Genomic DNA, 19,532 nt, shown 5'->3' with positions numbered 1-19,532 from the left:
GCCGTCTACGAGGCAGAGGACCCCCGGGAATGCTCGATCAGTATTGTGCTTCTATATCTCCAGCACCGCTTGGAGAAGAGGCTGTCACCACTTACCATTAAAGTAGATATTGCGGCAATATCCGCGCATCACGTACCCATAGACGGTAGATCTGTGGGTCAGCACGATCTGGTCATTAGGTTTTTAAGAGGTGCACGGAGGCTGAATCCTTTGCGGCCTCCCTGTATTCCTCCTTGGGACTTGTCCATGGTGCTGAAAGCCCTTCAGGACTGCCCTTTCGAGCCTCTGCGGACGGTGAGCGTCAAGTTTCTCACTATGAAAACTTTGACGCTCCTCGCATTGGCTTCTATTAAAAGGATAGGGGATCTTCATGCATTTTCGGTCAACGATTCGTGCCTTCAGTTCGGGCCGGCTGAATCCAGCGTTACACTGAGACCCCGGCCGAGCTACATGCCTAAAGTTCCCACCACTCCCTTCAGAGATCAGGTGGAGAGCTTACAAGCGCTGCCTTCGGAGGAGGCAGACCCAGCCATGGCTTTTTTATGTCCTGTGCGTGCACTACGTGTGTATGTGGATCGTATTCAAAGCTTTCGGACCTCAGAACAGCTCTCTGTCTGTTACGGTGGTCAGCAGAAAGGGAAAGCTGTCACTAAACAGAAGATGTCTCATTGGATTGTAGACACAATCGCCCTGGCTTATGAGAAACAGGGCATTCCTTGCCCTTTTGGTTTGAGAGCCCATTCAACCAGAAGCGTGGCTTCATCTTGGGCTTTGGCTCGTGGTTCCTCGCTTTCAGATATTTGTAGAGCTGTTGGCTGGGCGACACCTAATACGTTCACTAGATTCTATAGTGTTCGTGTTGAGCCGGTATCCTCTCGAGTTCTCTCGTCAGATCAGTGAGAACATCGAGGAACGGCTCCTGTGTCTGCGCAAAAACCGCACCATTATGGAAGGCCATCAAGAAAAAAACGTTACAAAAAATGTTTTTTTGTCTTCTCCACCGCTTGGTGGCCGATGTTGCGGAGCATCGGCTGCCAGCCTCTCACTAGATGTATCCTTGACTATCTGGGTGAGGCTAGCGCCCACATTGCGCCCCCTAGTGGTTTCTTTGTGAGTATTTCCGTGGAAAGTTTCTGATTTACCATGTTTCCCTTAGCGGAGTTCGTTCCGCGCCTCTCTAGTGTTGCTAAGAGAGTGTATTTTTTATAGACCTCGTGTCTTTTTTCCATCACCTTAGTGGTAGACCCCTAGAGGGTTTTCTTTCCGCAGCGATCTTAGTCCCGCCTGATGAGTTCGCTTCCCAGTTCGCCTAGTCACTATCGTGGGTTAAGGAACAAGTAGTGACCGGCCTCTGCTTCAACCCCATTTCCGTTCCCTTAAAGAGGAGAGTCGGAGGGTTTACGCAGGCACTGGAAGGGTCAGCTTCAGTGGCGCTTTGGTAGGGATTCCCAATTCGTCGGTCACGACGTGACGTCGTAGTGACCGACTGAAAGGGAACGTCTCGGTTACATATGTAACCCTCGTTCCCTGAAGGAAGGGAACGGAGATGTCACGTCCCGTCACCACAGTTTGCTGTTCCACTGCTGATATTGGCCGGACCCTTTCCTTCTGACCAGCTTTCTCAGCAAAAAATAGCTGATTTTATAACTGCACCTGTCGCTCATTAAATACCTGTGCGGCGGGGCGGCGCCGGCAGATGCAATTATCTGCATGCCAAGTTCATTGCCGTTTTAAAGGTTTCTCGAAGCAGATAGGTCACCCGCGAAGCGGTTCCCAATTCGTCGGTCACGACGTGACGTCTCCGTTCCCTTCCTTCAGGGAACGAGGGTCACATATGTAACCGAGACGTTATATTTCCTAATTAAACTAAGGCCTAGTCCTGTCTTAAGATGATAAGGTCCCTGTACAGGAAACCACCAGAAAGACAGAGGTAAATAGACAGAGAAAGAGAAAATTAGAGATTGTTTAACAACATCTGTGAAAGAACTGTGTCCCATTGTCCTAAGAGAAGTTTATTTCTGGCATTTCAGTTAAAAATAATTGACATTTTGTGGAGCTTGAAAAGTCTCAAGCGGAAAACAAGGTGACAGAATGAAGCTTTTAAGGATTAAATGGCGTTTCTATAGCCCTGCTAACATAAAACTCAATTAAAGCGTTCACTTAGAACAGTGACACACAGGAGTGTCAGACCATAAAGAAGGATCATCCATCTCTCTGCTGTCCATCACAAACACTCATTCATCAATCCATCATTCTGTCACGAGGACACACAGCTGCACACTTCCCACTTGAACATAACATCACCAGCAGTTTACTATTAGAATAAATAAAGTAAATATTACAAAAAACAACAACTAGTAAACATCTATTTTAATAATGGCTGTCAATCGATTAAAATGAAGTTAATTACATGATAGGATGATTATTTAATCTAAGTAAATGTGGATGAATCTTTCTGGGGGAAAAGGAAGATGGAAGGAAGAGTAGTTTGTGTTATACTTAGAATGACAGAATGTCAGCCTTTGTTATTGGTTATTGTTGGTGTACAGTATGTACATATGCAGATGAGCATATTTGGCACCAAGATTGCTGCTGTGTCAAGTTAAAAGACATTGGAAATGAATTTGATTTTGCTGAATAAGGCCTCGCCAGAACATGAAGGTTCTTTAGTTGCTCAGATTAGAAAATATAGGGTAACACTTTACAGTAAGGTTGTATTTGTTGAGATTGTTTATGCGTTAGTTAATATGTACAATGAACACATGTTAAGTGTACTCAACTGTGCTATTTTGAGACACCATTTATTTAAGTATTACTATTAAACTTTACTTCTAATTAGTATATGTGTAGCATAACTTTACAACTTTACATAAATAAAAAATGTACTTGCTAGTATTTAAGTGTAGTTTTAGTAAATTCAAGTATATTTATTTTGAATGCAGGACAAACTGGCCCGGGGCAATCGTGAAGGACGTTCGGGCCAGAAAAAAGTCATTTTGCTTGCCCAATCAGCCCAGTGCTTCACAGGTAAAGCAGAAAAGTTTATGTATACAATTATATTTGACTTTTGAATTATTATTTTTAAATATGTGACACCGACATTTTTTTTATTGGGGCCAGTGAAAAACTTGGCAGGGCAAGTGAGAACCTGAACCACTGGACCAACCGGGCCAGTATAAAAATTATTTGCATTGAGCCCTGTAATGTATTCTGTCTTAAACTTTTTGACATTTTACACTTGTGGAATGGACTGTTGACTCAGGATTGATTATTTATTTATTTTTAATGCAACAATGCTTATTATTGTAATCATTTTAATATGCAATATTATATGAACAAGAACTTTACAAGATTCTAAACAAGAACTTGGTTTATTGCTCTTATGAATGTTTTAGGATGACTTTTTCAAAGGTTAACTTCTAAATTGAATAAAATAACAGAATTCTAAATGCTTGAGATTAGCTTTACGTTTTACGCTTGGGGTGTTAACATATTTGGCATATTTTGTTTAAACCCAATTGTTCTACATATTTGTACCAGAATTATTTTCTGTTTTTGATAGTGTTGACACTCTTAGAGACACACAATAATGATGATTACTACTTTTGTCTTACCAAATGTATTATCCTGTCAGCAATAACCTGCCCATGCTGATTGATGCGCCTTATTTGATAACTGTCAGTTTAGGTGCTCGTCACCCAGTGTTGCCAGATAATAGTTTGAAAAACAAACAAATATTATAGGATTTAAAGAACAAAGTAAGTTCAGAAATAAATTAGAAAAATCGCTAAGACTAACCTACATCTAATGATCACTTTATAAATATATAAGTGTCTAATTAATCACTATAACACTACGTCTAAAGAGGATTTTTAATAATGGGATCTGGCAACACTGCAAATTCTGCACCTTCGCGCCTTGAGTCAATCTCCGTAATTTTACACTAAATTATACAGTAAACTGTTCAAATATAATTATATACGTGGATGCCAATATGAGACGTTTAAAAAAAATTAGTCTTCAAATTTAGAATTTCAAATTAAATAGAGCAGTTTGTCTGTTTAGGGCTACTGTAGAAACATCACAGCGATTTCCATGTAAGGGGACTCATTCATGTTGTTTGCCATGTATGAACAATGGTTCAACAGCATCTGTTTGTCCTCATTTAGTGACTAATATAAACAAAACAATGTTATTGTAAAGTGTTACCAAAAAAAAAACCCAAGATAATTTACGCATGGCTCATGGGCATGATCATTTTTAACATAATTTAACAGCCTTAATTACAATACAAGAGTAGAAGTTGTTATTGACAGTAGTGTAAGTTTGATCAGTAAACAAAAACCTTTTTTTCTTCCAGACACAAGTAAATCTGTACAGTACAGGCAACACTTACAAACAGTTGCATATGTAACTTGTGACATCCATTCACATTTACATCCACAGCATATGTACATTTATACTGTGGCTTTGATGGACCCAACTGTTGATCAGGATAGACTCAGTTCATGTTTCAGTTCATGAGAGATTGTGGAAGGTTCATCTACATGTCAGATTGTGATAAAAGCGCCTTGGTCGTTGTCCGCTGATTCTGGCTCCACGCAGCGACCGCGTCTTCGGGTCACTCGTCGCTTGCGGTGAAACTTAGCGTAACAACGCAAACCTAAAAGAATACAGAATAAAGTCTCAGGGTGAATCTTATAAAGATGCAGATTATACAGTGGTAAACAATAACAATAACTAATTGTTTATAACCCAGTGGTTGGGTTTGTCCATGTAAGTGTAACCATATATTTTACTTTTTAAATAATTTGTCTGGCATTACATTAATAAAAGTTTGATTTTTTTGTTACTGTAAATTTTTTACAAAAAGCATTTTACTGATCTAAAACATACAATACTAACCAACTGCAGAAACGCAGAACCATACGTCATGACAGTCTAAGAATAAACAGTGCTAGCCTAACAGTCTAACAGCAAGTGTTGTCTTACTAGGCATTCCACTACTTTTGTGTTTTGGAGAGTTGCAAAGTTTAAACGATATATGAGATGCAATTATATACACTCACCTAAAGGATTATTAGGAACACCATACTAATACTGTGCTTGACCCCCTTTCGCCTTCAGAACTGCCTTAATTTTAGTTCAAGAAACCAATTTGAAATGATTCAAGTTTGGGACATGGTGCATTATCCTGTTCGAAGTAGCTATCAGAGGATGGATACATGGTGGTCATTAAGGGATGGACATGGTCAGAAACAATGCTCAGGTAGGCTGTGGCATTTAAAAGATGCCCAATTGGCACTAAGGGGCCTAAAGTGTGCCAATAAAGCATCCCCCACAACATTACACCACAACCACCAGCCTGCACAGTTGTAACAAGGCATGATGGATCCATGTTCTCATTCTGTTTACGGCAAATTCTGACTCTACCATCTGAATGTCTCAACAGAAATCGAGACTCATCAGACCAGGCAACATTTTTTCCAGTTTTCAACTGCCCAATTTTGGTGAGCTCGTGCAAATTGTAGCCTCTTTTTCCTATTTGTAGTGGAGATGAGTGGTACCCGGTGGGGTCTTCTGCTGTTGTAGCTCATCCGCCTTAAGGTTGTGCGTGTTGTGGCTTCACAAAGGCTTTGCTGCATAACTCAGTCAAAGCCCACAGGACTGCCGCATTCTGGATGTTTTCCCTTTTCACACCATTCTTTGTAAACCCTAGAAATGGTTGTGCGTAAAAATCCCAGTAACTGAGCAGATTGTGGAATACTCGTCTGGCACCAACCACCATGCCACGCTCAAAATTGCTTAAATCACCTTTCTTTGCCTACTGACATTCAGTTTGGAGTTTAGGAGATTGTCTTGACCAGGACCACAACCCTAAATGCATTGAAGCAACTGCCATGTGATTGGTTGATTAGATAATTGCATTAATGAGAAATTTAACAGGTGTTCCTAATAATCCTTTAGGTGAGTGTATATGAATATATAGGGTGATTTCAGAGTGATTGAGACACTTTTTGCTATTGAGATTTCTCAAAGAACAATTCTATAATGGAGTGAAAAAACTCTTCCATAGCAAAAACACGACATACTAGCTCTACCTGCTGCAAATAAATACAATTAATAAAAAATTCAAACTTAGAAAAAAAGTAAATAAATACATAAATAAATTGAATACAAGTTATGCAGGCACCCACTAGCCTGGGTGCCAGCCGATCTTAGCCCCGCCCACAACATTTTGAGGAACGGGAAGATCGGTCTGGAGTTTCACCGTTGAGTTGCTACTATGCTCGACCCAAAGCTGGTCGAACCAATCAAATTGTCAGGGCGGGCTTTATATGATGATGGACAGATGATCAGTAACGTAAATCAACCACGTCACCAAAGAGCGCGTGTGTTGAATCTGTTGTTTACAACGAAATGGCTGCCGCGGTAGAAATCAGATGTGTGGACTCTGACATTGAGTCTGTTCTAAAAGATATCGACAGAGCATTGATTTTAAAAGAGGAACAGAGAAACGCGAGCAAGGCATTTGTTGATGTTTTTGCCGTCCTACGGGATTCGACAAAAGTTGTCGCACTTATGAAAGATCAAGTTAAAGAAGCAACTAAAATGGGTATCACGGCGATGCAACTCGGTGTGCACGACGAGATGGATATAACAAGCAAACGTAATGGGTATCGTCGTGGATGAAGTTCAACTAATGTACAAATGGTAAGAGATAGTCTTACTGTATGACTTAATGTGATATAAATGAAATGTTGTAAACATAGTAGGTGTTGATGTACGTTCGCAAACTCAGACTTGTAGTGTGTGTCGTAGCGAAATAACTAGCAGTTCGGTCAAGCTGCAAATACGTCATTTCAACATACGTCTCACACCCCGTTGCTCTGATTGGTCGTAGGTCTATCCAATTGAGTGCAGAGGCATTTTTCGGTTGAGACACGCCTCATAATTATAGCTCAATGGAGCGGTATCAGACTCAAATTCTGACTAGAATTGAGTATGACAACGTCAGGCTAGGCACCCACTGCTACTCCGCCCACTTCCAGCCTCAGAATGTTAGGCTGGCGCTGTTATGCTCAGACTGTAATGATATATGGTTTTGCTCTTCTGCTGTTACTCCAAAAATTAGGCTAAAGTAAAATATAACTACACTCTAAAAACAAACGGTGCTATATAGCACCAAAAGTGGTTCTTTGCTCGTAATCATAGAAGAACCATTTTCTGTGGTTACGGTCCAAAGCAACAGTTTTGGTGCTATATAGCACCATTTGTTTTTTTAGAGTGTATAACATTTTAAATCCATCTTGTTTTGTTTGTTCTTTTGACATAAACAAAACAAATTAGGTTGGATAAAACATTAAAATGTATTTATTTATTTTACCGGACTCTATAACAGCAGTGACACTCACCCTCCTCACACATGCAGTCATCGTAACACTTGTTGTTCAGTCCACGATTATGAGGTCTGCACTCGTGTTCTCTGAGGTCACAGCAGGAACCTACAGTACATCAGACATACAGTAAACACTGCTATGTGTGCCCAATAAATGCTTGTAAATGGGTAATATTAAACAATTATAGATGTGCACTGACCTGACAAACAATCAAGATGGTGGTCACATGGTTCAACAGCATCAAGTGTTGTATTACCACTGCTCTTGTATTTGTTGCGCCGTTTATCTATGCATGAAGAGAATCTAGATTATATTAATATATATATTAAATGTACACATGCATACACTGAACAAAATTGTAAACGCAGCACGAGCTGCAGTTCATGAGCTGAACTTACAAATCTAAGACTTTTTGGTAACACTTTATTTTACGACCCGAAAAGTACCGCGTAATTAAACCGAATTTACAGCGTACCTATTTGTAACAACAGGGTACCTCTACAGTACGTACTTGTAGGTATAAGGGAATAATATTTTAAGTTTGGGGTAATAAGGGGGTAAGAATATGAAGAATTATAAATTATTTATACTCTTAAGTATTTTATAACAACAGGGTACCTATTGTAATATTACGTGGTATGTATGACTTAGTCAAGTCTATGGGGAAATTATGTTTTATTTTTTTTTGTGAATTTTTCATATTGACTACTGAATGTTACAGTCAATGTCTACGAGCCACATCGGCAAATAAATATAACAGCACATCACTTTTATTTTAGTAGCCTATATTACTTGCTTTTAATAACAAAAGTCCAGCTGATTTAATGTGGTTATCTTTTTTTTAAGGTAAGTACAATAAAAATAGCAACTTATTCCCTATTTACCAGGAAACTCCTACATTTGCGGCCATATTTTAAGTGGTGCTTTGCATTTTATTTTAGCCAAATATAATTTATGCAATGGCAAACCAGAATGAAACAACAGCAGATATCAGCTCCCGCTAAAGCAAAAGACGACTACATGCGTAGGCTACTGCGCAGGTGTAGAGCACGCGGCCGTCTGCAGGAGGTTTGCTGGAACGCGATCCTGAGGTGAAATTTCTATAAGAGGTTTTAAAAACGTTCTACACTGTGGAGTACGGCTGCAAGTGATGTTAGCAGGATCCGCATGCTGGATAAGGTGACCGGTTTTGTTAATACATGACTCACGCATTTCAAGCATTCAAGAAAGTTGCCAGCTAACGGTAGCAGGTTAGCTAGCACATAAGTTAGCCTAAATTTATTAACGTAACTGGCTCAGAAAACCCTGTTTCTGTCAAGGCACAGTGAAGAAACATTTACTGAAGGCTTTCATTTATGTTTTTTATATGTAATGCAGAACAGCATTTGTGAGACGACATCAACTCATCATCTGAGTGGACAAGAACACCAACAGAGGAAGCCAAGCCGCAAAAACAATGAAAAATTGTCATGACTTTTTATTTTAAATAAAAGTTATGTGATAATAAACATTAAGTGTTGGCTTAATTATAGTGTTTTAAAGATGTTTTGAAATAAGTTGTTTTAAAATAAAAATAACAATATTCTGTATGTTTATGGTATTTACCCTATAACATTTCTAACAAGAGGTGAACAAAGCACCACTTTAATTTACAGCCCGCAAATATGAGAGTTACCTTGTACATACACAGAACAATCGGGGAATAAGTACCACTTTAATTTACAGCCCGCAAATATGAGAGTTACCTGGTACATACACAGAACAATCGGGGAATAAGCCCCACTTTAATTTACAGCCCGCAAATATAAGAGTTACCTGGTAACTCATGTATACAGATCAAAGAGGTACAAGTTGCTATTATTTTTATTGTGTGTTATATTTTATTTGCCGACGTGGCTTGTAGACATCAACTGTAGGCTATACAAAACACTTCATCAGGTAAGTAGCAAATATGAAGAAAAAAAACATATTACACATAGACCATATTACCCATAGACGTAAGTCATACATACCACGTAATATTACAATAGGTACCCTGTAGTTATGAAATACTTAGAGAATAATTTTCCATATATTCTTACCCCCTTATTACCCCAAACTTAAAATATTGTTCCCTTATAACTACAAGTACATACTGTAGAGGTACTCTGTTGTTACAAATAGGTACGCTGTAAATTCGGTTTAATTACGCGGTACTTTGCGGGTCGTAAAATAAAGTGTTACCCACTTTTTCTATGTACAGAAAAGGTCTATTTTTGTTAAATATTGTTCACAAATCTGCCTATATCTGTGTTAGTGAGCACTTTCCTTTGCTGAGATAATCCATCCAGCTCACGGGTGTGGCATATCAAGATGCAGATTAGACAGTATTAGTATTGCACAGGTGTGCCTTAGGCTAAACACAATAAAAGGCCACTCTAAAAGGTTTCTGGGTGGGGGGGTCTAAAACCATTTGCCTCACGCAGTGCAACACATCTACTTTCGCATAGAGTTGACCAGGTTGTTGATTGTGGCGTCTGGAATGTTGGTACTCTCCTCTTCAATAGCTGTGCGACATTGCTAGATATTGGCAGGAACTGGAACACGCTATTGTATACGTCGATCCAGAGCATCCCAAACATGCTCAATAGTTGACATGTCCAGACCGGTGAGTATGCTGGTCATGCAAGAATTGGGATGTTTTCAGCTTCCAGGAATTGTGTACAGATCCTTGGAACATGGGGCCGTGCATTATCATGCTGCAACATGAGATGATGGTTGTGGATGAATGGCACAACAAAGGGCCTTAGAATCTCATCACAGAATGTCATCACAGTATCTGTGCATTCTAAATGTCATCAATAAAATGCAGTTGTGTTAACTGTCTATAACATATGCCCGCCTATACCATAACCTCACCTCCATCATGGGCCACTCGATCCACAACATTGACATCAGCAAACCACTCACCCACACAACACCATACAGGCTGTCTGCCATCTGCCCTGTACAGTGAAAACCGGGATTCATCCATGAAGAAAACACCTCTCCAAAGTGCCAGACGGCATCAAATGTGAGCATTCACTCACTCAAGTTGGTAACGACAACAAATTACAGTCAGTTCGAGACTCCGTTGAGGACGACAAGCATGCAGATGAGCTTCCCTGAGATGACAGTTTGTGCAGAAATTATTTGCTTATGCAAACTGATTGTTGCAGCAGTCTCAGATGATCTTGGAGGTAAAGATGCTGGATGTGGAGGTCCTGGGCTGGTGTGGTTACACACGGTCTGTGGATGTGAGGCCAGTTGAATATACTACTAAATTCTCTGAAACGCCATTGGAGATGGCTTATTGTAGAAAAATGAACATTCAATTCACAGGCATCATCTCTGGTGGACATTCCTGCAGTCAGCATGCCAATTGCACGATCCTTCAAAACTTGTGCCGTGTGATAAAACTGCACATTTTAGGGTGGCCTTTCATTGTGGCTAGCCTAAGGCACACCTGTGCAATAATAATGCTTTCAAATCAGCAAATGGGTGCAAAAACAAAAGTGTGCGTTTATATTTTTGCATATTATAATTTATAGACACAGGCCTTCTGTTCACAAAACAGGAATGAGACTGCACATAATTTAGTTTTAGAAGTGTAATAATCTGCTAGACAGTCATCTGTTATTTTATCTTTAAAAACATCTTGGTCTTGATCACCTCAAATATCTTCGTTTGATATATTTAGATATTTTATATAATCATACTGTCAAACATTATTACACTAGAAGCAGATGCCTTCACACCTTTCTTTTTGTTGGCTGGCCAGGTGTCTGCCGGCTTCATATCTTCATAATCTGTCCAATCAAAGAGTGTCATGTCCAGAGTCGGCATCACTTCACCCTGAGTCTTCCCTCGACCCGGCTTCTAAACAAGAAAACAGTTCAATATGATTTACAGGAACACAGCTAAAAGATTCACACAATAAACTGTTTTATTCCGCATCATTCCAGTGACAGCTACGGTACTTATTTTGACATTTTTTCTGACAGTATACAATTGTAAATTAAAACTAAATAAAAGCGTGAATATGTATTCCAACAAGTGATGTCAATAAAAACCCAATCTGTTTTTTTAAATCAGAAGGTGTCATTGCTACTATTATCTAATAATACCTACAGTTTTGGTGACAGCACCACCTGTTGGTTCAAATAAAAAAATCTGCTGACAAGTTATTGCATGGTTTTGTAATTGTACACTATAAAAAAAGATTTGTTGGTTCAACTTAACAATTGTTGTGTCAACTAATATTTGTAAGTTGAAAAAACTCAAAATTTAAAGCAACCAGATTAAACAAGGTTAAGTTGAACCAACGTTTTTTACTACTTTGTAAGTAGTTAGTGTCAATAAATCCTACACTCATAACCCAAAACGTTATGTTTCTTTGCAAAACTGTTTTATGTTACGAACCCCTAAGTAAACCATAAGGAAGGGGTAAACGCAACATAAAGGAAGGACACGTGAAACCAAATTACTGCAAAATATTTATTTAAAAAGGAAACACGCATCACAAGAAACAACTAACCTTGAAAATTAAGTCTTTAAGTAACAAAAATAATCAAATTACTCCCAATAATAATGCTAATTTAAATACCTGAAACCTTAACCCAAAACAACTAATCAAAACTTACAAATAACGAAAAAGAATAAAGAAAACTAAACAAGGAAAAAGAGAGATGTTTGCTGGAGCGGATTCTGCTGGTAAGTGATCTCTTGGCCATTTCCACCAGCCTCCTTAATATAGCCGCCCACAACGAACCCAACTGAAAACAGGTGTGCAGGGGTAGACCTACAATTAAAACAGAAGATAGGGAAAACACCACACACACGGCAAGAGCCGTAACACTCCCCCACCTAAAAGAAGAACCTAGTCTCATACAAAATGAGACTGGTTCTGGGTGAAGCATTAACGGCAAACGACAGAAGTAGAAAAAAAAAATTATCCCCGTGAAAGGGCGTCTGCTACAACATTATCAGATCCTCTCTTGTGTCGAATCTCCACATTATAACATTGGACCATTAGCGCCCAACGCATCAACCGTTGGTTGTGATTTTACATTTTATTTAAAAAAACAACGATTATGATCCGTGTACACAATAACAGGGGTGGTAGTACAGCCAACATACACATAAAAATGCTGTAAAGCAAGCAACATAGCCAGCGTCTCCTTTTCAATCGTAGAATAATTCATTTGATGACAATTGAACTTAGCAGAAAAGTAAGACACTGGATGGGAGATACCGTCAGCACCATCCTGGAGTAAAACTGCTCCCACTCCGGTCGCACTTGCATCCACCTCAAGTTTAAACGGCCTACCCACCTCAGGAGCAGACAACACTGGAGCACTACAGAGAAGAGACTTGGAACACAAGAAAGCATTTTGACATTCATCAGTCCACTTAAAGGTGACCTTTGGACTACACAGTTTTGTTAGGGGAGCGACTATAGTCGAAAAGTTTTTACAGAAACATCTGTAATAACTGATCATCCCTAAAAATCGTCTCAATTCGCGACGTGTCGTAGGCACAGGATATGCAAGGATGGCATCAACTTTTGCCTCAATGGGACATACTTCACCGTTACCGACCTTTTTTCCAAGGTACGTAACTGAAGCCTTTGCAAACTCGCACTTTGTCAAGTTTAGTGTCAAGGAGGCGGCAGCTAAGTGACTAAACACATCATACAGTAAAGACACGTGATCAGACCAGGTAGCAGAATAAATAACAACATCGTCCAGATAAACGTTGCAGTTCAGAAGATCACCTAACACCGTACACATTAACCCGCTGAAAGGTGGCGGGCGCATTTCTAAGCCCAAAAGCCATCCGTTTGTATTGGAGGAAAACATCGGGAGTCACAAATGCGGAAATTTCAGAGGCACGTTTAGTTAATGGCACCTGCCAGTACCCTTTCAAAAGATCTAATTTTGTAATGTACTGAGCAGCTCCAAGGTTGTCAATGCAGTCCTTTAAACGTGGTAAGGGAAACACATCTGGAATGGTAACAGCATTTACTTTTCGAAAGTCAGTGCAAAAACGGTGCGACCCATCCGCCTTCGGCACCAAAATACACGGTGAACTCCACGGACTATTACTCTTTTCAGCAAAGCCATTCTGAACCAGATACTCCACTTCACGTCTCATGATCTCCCTTTTACTTACTGGACAGCGATACGCATGCTGTTTAATTGGACGAGCGTTAGCCACGTCAATGTCATGTTGGATGACAGTGGTACCTGAGGGAACATCAGTAAACAGGTTAGGAAAATTATCTACCAGACTAATCACATCCTGTCGCTGATCACTAGACAAATAAGACAGTTGAGATGGCAAATCCTTCAAAATGTCTGAATTTTTTAAACAACCACCATTCAACAGTTCACTAGACATGTTTAATCCATCATCATCATCAAGTGTATTGGATAGCATAGACACTCGGTCTGCTTTAGCAGTCTGGAACTCACCCTCAGAAAGATTACTTGGCAGGTCAGTTTTATCAGCGCCACAATAGGTCTTCAACATATTCACATGACACAGCCGCGTCTTTCGTCTGCGTTCAGGAGTATGAATGATATAATCTGTATCACTGAGTTTGCTTTTGATTATGTATGGACCAGCAAATCGTGCGGCCAAAGCAGAACCCGGCGCAGGAAGCAACACCAACACTTTCTCTCCCGCCACAAAATTACGTGCTACCGCTCGCTTATCAAAGCGACTTTTCATTTTCTTCTGCGATAGAGAGAGAGCGTTTTTGGCCACGGCACAAGCATTTTGTAAACGCTCGCGGGTCCGAGAAATAAAATCAAGCACGTTGCTTTTCTCAGATGACGCATTACAGAAAAATTCAACCTTCAGTACCTTTAAAGGACTGCGTACGTTGTGACCAAAAACCAATTCAGACGGGCTAAAACCCAAAGACTCTTGTCGTGCTTCACGAAGGGCAAATAAAACCAACGGAACCCCATCATCCCATTCATTACCAGTCTCCAGGCAATATTTTCGAAGAGTGGATTTCAAAGTCTGATGCCATCGCTCTAAAGCACCCTGCGATTCAGGATGATATGCACTTGACACAATATGAGAAACTCCCAGAGCTTTAAGAGCATTCCTAAAAACCTTAGACAAAAAATTCGAGCCTTGATCCGTTTGGACAGTTTTTGGCAATCCAAACGTAGTAAAAAATTTTGTCAAAGCCTTAATAATAGCTCTAGCAGTTATTTTCCGCAATGGAACTGCTTCAGGAAAGCGTGTAGCAGTACACATAATAGTTAAAAGATACTGCGAACCAGACTTTGTGCGTGGAAGTGGGCCGACGCAATCAACGAGAACGCGCTCAAAAGGTTCACCCACAGCCGGAACAGGATGAAGGGGGGCAGGAGGCACAATTTGGTTGGGTTTCCCTACGATTTGACAAGTATGGCAAGTTTTACAATGACGGGACACATCAGCTTTTAAACCCGGCCAAAAGAAATGTTTTAACACGCGAAACTGAGAAGGTACCACAATTTGATGGACCACGTTCCATTCATTCTGAACATCTTCGCTTAGTGAACGAGCGCTCCAACAACGCATTAAGATAGTGTTACTTCAGTAAAAGTGATGGTTACGCTGTGGTAACATTTTACTATCAGCACTTAAACGACACTTCTCAAGCGTTGGATCAGTTTTTTGGGCTCCCGTTAAAGCACTACACGAAATGGGTAAAAACACCTCAAGATCGGGACAGACAGGCTTCGGACTCTGTTTAAAAGCACCAGGAGATGAAGAAAATTCATCTTTCCCTAAAATATCTTTAAAAACAGACTCACCTAGATTTATTTCTTTTTCATCACCCAGCTTTTTTGCCTGTGCACGCGTTGTTACAACACTAACAGCGAATACGTTTGGAAAACTTTCAGCCAGTGCATCGGGATGCGAGTCAATTGGGGTATTAGTAACGTGCATGACTGGCATTACTTTACCTCCAGCAATGTCATTCCCCATTATAAAATCCACACCCTGCACAGGAAGAGAAGGGCGGACTGCAACATCAAAACATCCAGAGACAAGATCAGACGTTACCCAAACACGATGAAGGGGAACAGGTACGAAACCCATTTCTATTCCCTGTACGACTGAACTAGTGTCACACGCCGATTCGGCACCGAAGGGCAGAGAATTAGACAATATAAAAGATTGCGATCCCCCCATGTCCCGCAAAATTTTAATGGGTTTCTGATCATCAACACAACCAGTCAAGGACACCTGACCATCAAACACAAACGGTTGAAAAAACTCATCAGGAACTACTGAATTCACAGGCGGCTGAGATACAACCAACACTGAACCCCGAGGTTGATTCCCAGAAGAATCCATGCGCTCTTGTTTTCGTTTTAACACTCGGCATTCAGCGATCAAATGTCCCATCTTATGGCAATAGCCACACTCTCTACGAACCTTCAAACCAAATTGGTTAGGTTTGGTTTGACTATCACCAGAGTTAAACTCAGTTTCTTTTTGTGACGTGTGTTCAGAGTCAAACGAACGTCTTACAAACACGGATTTATGCATTAAAGCATACTCATCTGCTAAAACGGCTGCTTGTTGTACAGTACAAACCTTTTGCTCATTTAAATAAACCACAGTTTACTCCGGAACACAATTCTTAAACTCTTCAATGAGCATTAATTCACGCAAAGAATTAAAGTCAGTTACTTTACAAGCCTTCACCCACCTGTCAAAAAGTATCCCCTTTTCTCAGGAAAATTCAACATATGTCTGAGCAGCAGATTTTTTCATCATCTGAAAACGTTGTCTGTAATGTTCAGGGACTAACTCATATGCACGAAGAATCGCGTTCTTTACGACTTCATATTGAACACTTTCTTCCAAAGGCAGAGCGGCACAAACCTCTTGCGCTTTTCCAGTAAATTTACATTGTAACATTAATGCCCAGACCTCCTTCGGCCACTTTAACGCCGTAGCTATTCGCTCAAAAGCTTGGAAATAAGCCTCAACCTCTTTCTCGCGAAACTGTGGAATGATTACAATGTTTTTCGCCACATTAAACTGAGGAGTCGGTGCATTTAAAAACTCCGCATCGGAATCAGAATCATTAACAGCAGACACAGGATTTAAACCAGCAGTATTAGAGTCATCATTAACTTGCAGCGCAGCAGATATTTGTCCTTCGATTGAATTTTTACTAATCTGTAATTCAAGCTGACGCATTTTAATTCTCATTCTCAAATTTGAGAGGGGGAAAAAATTCGGGAAGGACGAGCCCCCATTTTATGTTACGAACCCCTAAGTAAACCATAAGGAAGGGGTAAACGCAACATAAAGGAAGGACACGTGAAACCAAATTACTGCAAAATATTTATTTAAAAAGGAAACACGCATCACAAGAAACAACTAACCTTGAAAATTAAGTCTTTAAGTAACAAAAATAATCAAATTACTCCCAATAATAATGCTAATTTAAATACCTGAAACCTTAACCCAAAACAACTAATCAAAACTTACAAATAACGAAAAAGAATAAAGAAAACTAAACAAGGAAAAAGAGAGATGTTTGCTGGAGCGGATTCTGCTGGTAAGTGATCTCTTGGCCATTTCCACCAGCCTCCTTAATATAGCCGCCCACAACGAACCCAACTGAAAACAGGTGTGCAGGGGTAGACCTACAATTAAAACAGAAGATAGGGAAAACACCACACACACGGCAAGAGCCGTAACAAAAATGTAAAGCAACAACAGGTAATCAAAATGCATCTTTGTTACTGTTCCATTAAAGGTCACGTTCCTGCTGATTCCATTTTTTTTAACCCTAGTTAGTGTGTAATGTTGCTATAATAGCATAAATAATACCTGTAAAATTATAAAGCATAAAGTTTACTGACAGGCAAAATATTTTCTTTAACAGAATTCCCCTTTCAAAGCCTACAGCGAACAGCCTTCGGACTACAGCCCTCTACTTCCTGCTTTAATGGTGTCACTAGAACAGTTTGACTAACAGTTTAGTTTAGTTTTTGACTAAACTCTGCCGACAGAAAACGTCAGTCACCAGCTAAGCTAACGGCAAGCTAAGCTGCTATAGAATCACAACACACTAAACAAACTACACAATCAACACTCTTTACGTATTTCTGAAGAAGGGACTTCAAAAAACAAAGAAGACATCAGCCTGTTTTGAGGACAGTGAAAACAGCGCTATACAGATAAGTAAATTGTATGAAAAATACCAAGTTTTTACATGTGAAACATGAACACATGTTATATTGTGCACTGTAAACACAATCAAGCTTCAAAAACACAGAAAGAACAGGAGCTTTAATGTAGGTGGAATTATATTTATTGTTATCGTTTGTAGTGTGAATGGCCCTTAAACATTTAATACAGTGAAGTCTGCATCAATCATCACACTGTTTGCCAGCATGCTGGAGTATCAGTGCTACTGACGCAGTACAAGACAACATTGAGGACAGCGATCCACTGGGAGATGAATGAGAAGAGCACAGAAGAATAAAACAGAGTAATGACAAATCTGCTGCTAGAGCTTCAACCATACAAGAGACAATACACCAAACTATTTGTGTGTGCACGTGTGTGCAAGCTGTTAAAAAAAACATATTTTTCATCACATAAGGGGATTGTGCATGCTCCTTATTTCCTGTTAGAATGCAAATGATATTCCTCTATGAAAATTTCCTTCATATTAAAAAATAATATTAGTCCTCTCAAAATATTCAAGGTCAATGTCTGCAAGAGTGACAGTTAGATTAACTAAAGATTCGTCTTTGTGCTGTTACTGATTGAAATTTAATTAGGACTGTCTATGGGACTTTACTGTTTGTCATGAGCTCAGATCTATAGCAGAGTTTGAGTAGCGGGGTGAGAGATTATGATGGTTTTAGTTCTCTAAAGACCCAAGATCTTAAACTGCATCACAAGCAGTCTGGCCATTGTGCTTACAAATCACTTTATAGCCTGAGTGGGCATAGTGCTCGATATTGTTACGTTGCTTGAAAGGGATTGAAATTCCTTAAAAATCTTCCACACACATTTTCTCCACAAACAATCTCTATTTTAACTAGTTATGAGTTGATCATTTAAATGGGCAGATATTGTGGCTATGTTTAGAGACATCCGGCTGAGTCATCTGGGTTGTGACAGATTCACATAACAGTCTTTACTAAAATGTTTTTTGCTTGGATTTGTTAAAGGAAATGGAAAGTCATGAACTGCATCTTCATCATTGCTAATCAAACTGCCTAAACCAATATTTAATAGCTGATAATCTCATTGTCTCACAGCATGATCATGGACAGTCTGTTTGTTAACTCTGCATGTTTCACGAAATAAAACAAGAATAAGAATTGAGAGATTGATCTAGTAAGCACTACTCTGGTTGCTGACTTTCGACAAGTACCATTCGGACGGGATTAGTTTTTTCTACAGGGAGGTATGGTTAAGCAATTTTTATCAGAGCTTCTCAGTGATTTTACTGTACTTTCACACCGCCGCAGACTTGAGCTTCCAAAGTTACCGGTAGTCATTCATTTACAATGGAAGCTGGCTTCTCTCAGCTGCAAGGAGCGTCAAATCCATTGGTGTGGCGTTTTGAGCGACCAGAGCGTCAATCAGAAAGTTGAAGGAAGCTCAACTTTATGCTAATGAGCTATGACGCAGTTCTGTGGCAAGCAGCAGCAAAATCCCAGCAAACAGACTTCTGAGCGGCCAAAGCGTCAACAAGCTTCACCGTACTTTTTGACAAGCGTCCTTGACCGAACGGCCTGAGCTTCTTAGTCTGCGGTGGTGTGAACGTATAGTTAGTCCCTTCCAAATGCTCCATGTCAGTTATCATTATGAACAATATCATTAAAGATTACTTCAACTTTTACCTTTTGTAAAATGGCCTGGAGAAATAAGATCAGGTAATACTAGTCCCATGCGAATAGACCAGCTGTAAAGCGTTTGAAGCAGCATTCATTTGCGTTATTGGTGGTGGAACAAACCAGTGGCAAATCTTAAGTATTTCCTGCAAACTACAACACTTCTCATGACTAGGCAGCTGATGGGCATTATATACACTCTTTTAAAAAAGTTTATAGCGATGCCATA

The 19,532-nt window shown here is 39.8% G+C and overlaps 1 protein-coding gene across 3 annotated transcripts in view; it reads right to left on the bottom strand.

Annotated features, from left to right (window-relative positions):
* Positions 1-1,996: 1,996 nt before the first annotated feature.
* draxina (dorsal inhibitory axon guidance protein a) overlaps positions 1,997-19,532 on the bottom strand; it is a 40,777-nt gene continuing 23,241 nt past the window's right edge. For 2 of the 3 annotated variants that reach the window (XM_065241999.1, XM_065241998.1), the window contains exons 4-7: positions 11,177-11,297; positions 7,600-7,686; positions 7,416-7,505; positions 1,997-4,663 (exon numbers count right to left, since the gene is read on the bottom strand). In XM_065241999.1, coding sequence (XP_065098071.1) covers positions 4,551-4,663; positions 7,416-7,505; positions 7,600-7,686; positions 11,177-11,297 — 411 coding nt within the window. In that variant the 3' untranslated portion in view covers positions 1,997-4,550. The remainder of the gene's footprint in view (positions 4,664-7,415; positions 7,506-7,599; positions 7,687-11,176; positions 11,298-19,532) is intronic. The other variant, XM_065242000.1, reaches the window with a different exon arrangement.

The sequence above is a fragment of the Paramisgurnus dabryanus genome, chromosome 14, assembly GCF_030506205.2.
Source record: "Paramisgurnus dabryanus chromosome 14, PD_genome_1.1, whole genome shotgun sequence".
NCBI lineage: Eukaryota > Metazoa > Chordata > Actinopteri > Cypriniformes > Cobitidae > Paramisgurnus > Paramisgurnus dabryanus.
Note: the sequence above shows the minus strand (reverse complement) of the source record. Positions and strands in the feature narration are given on the sequence as shown.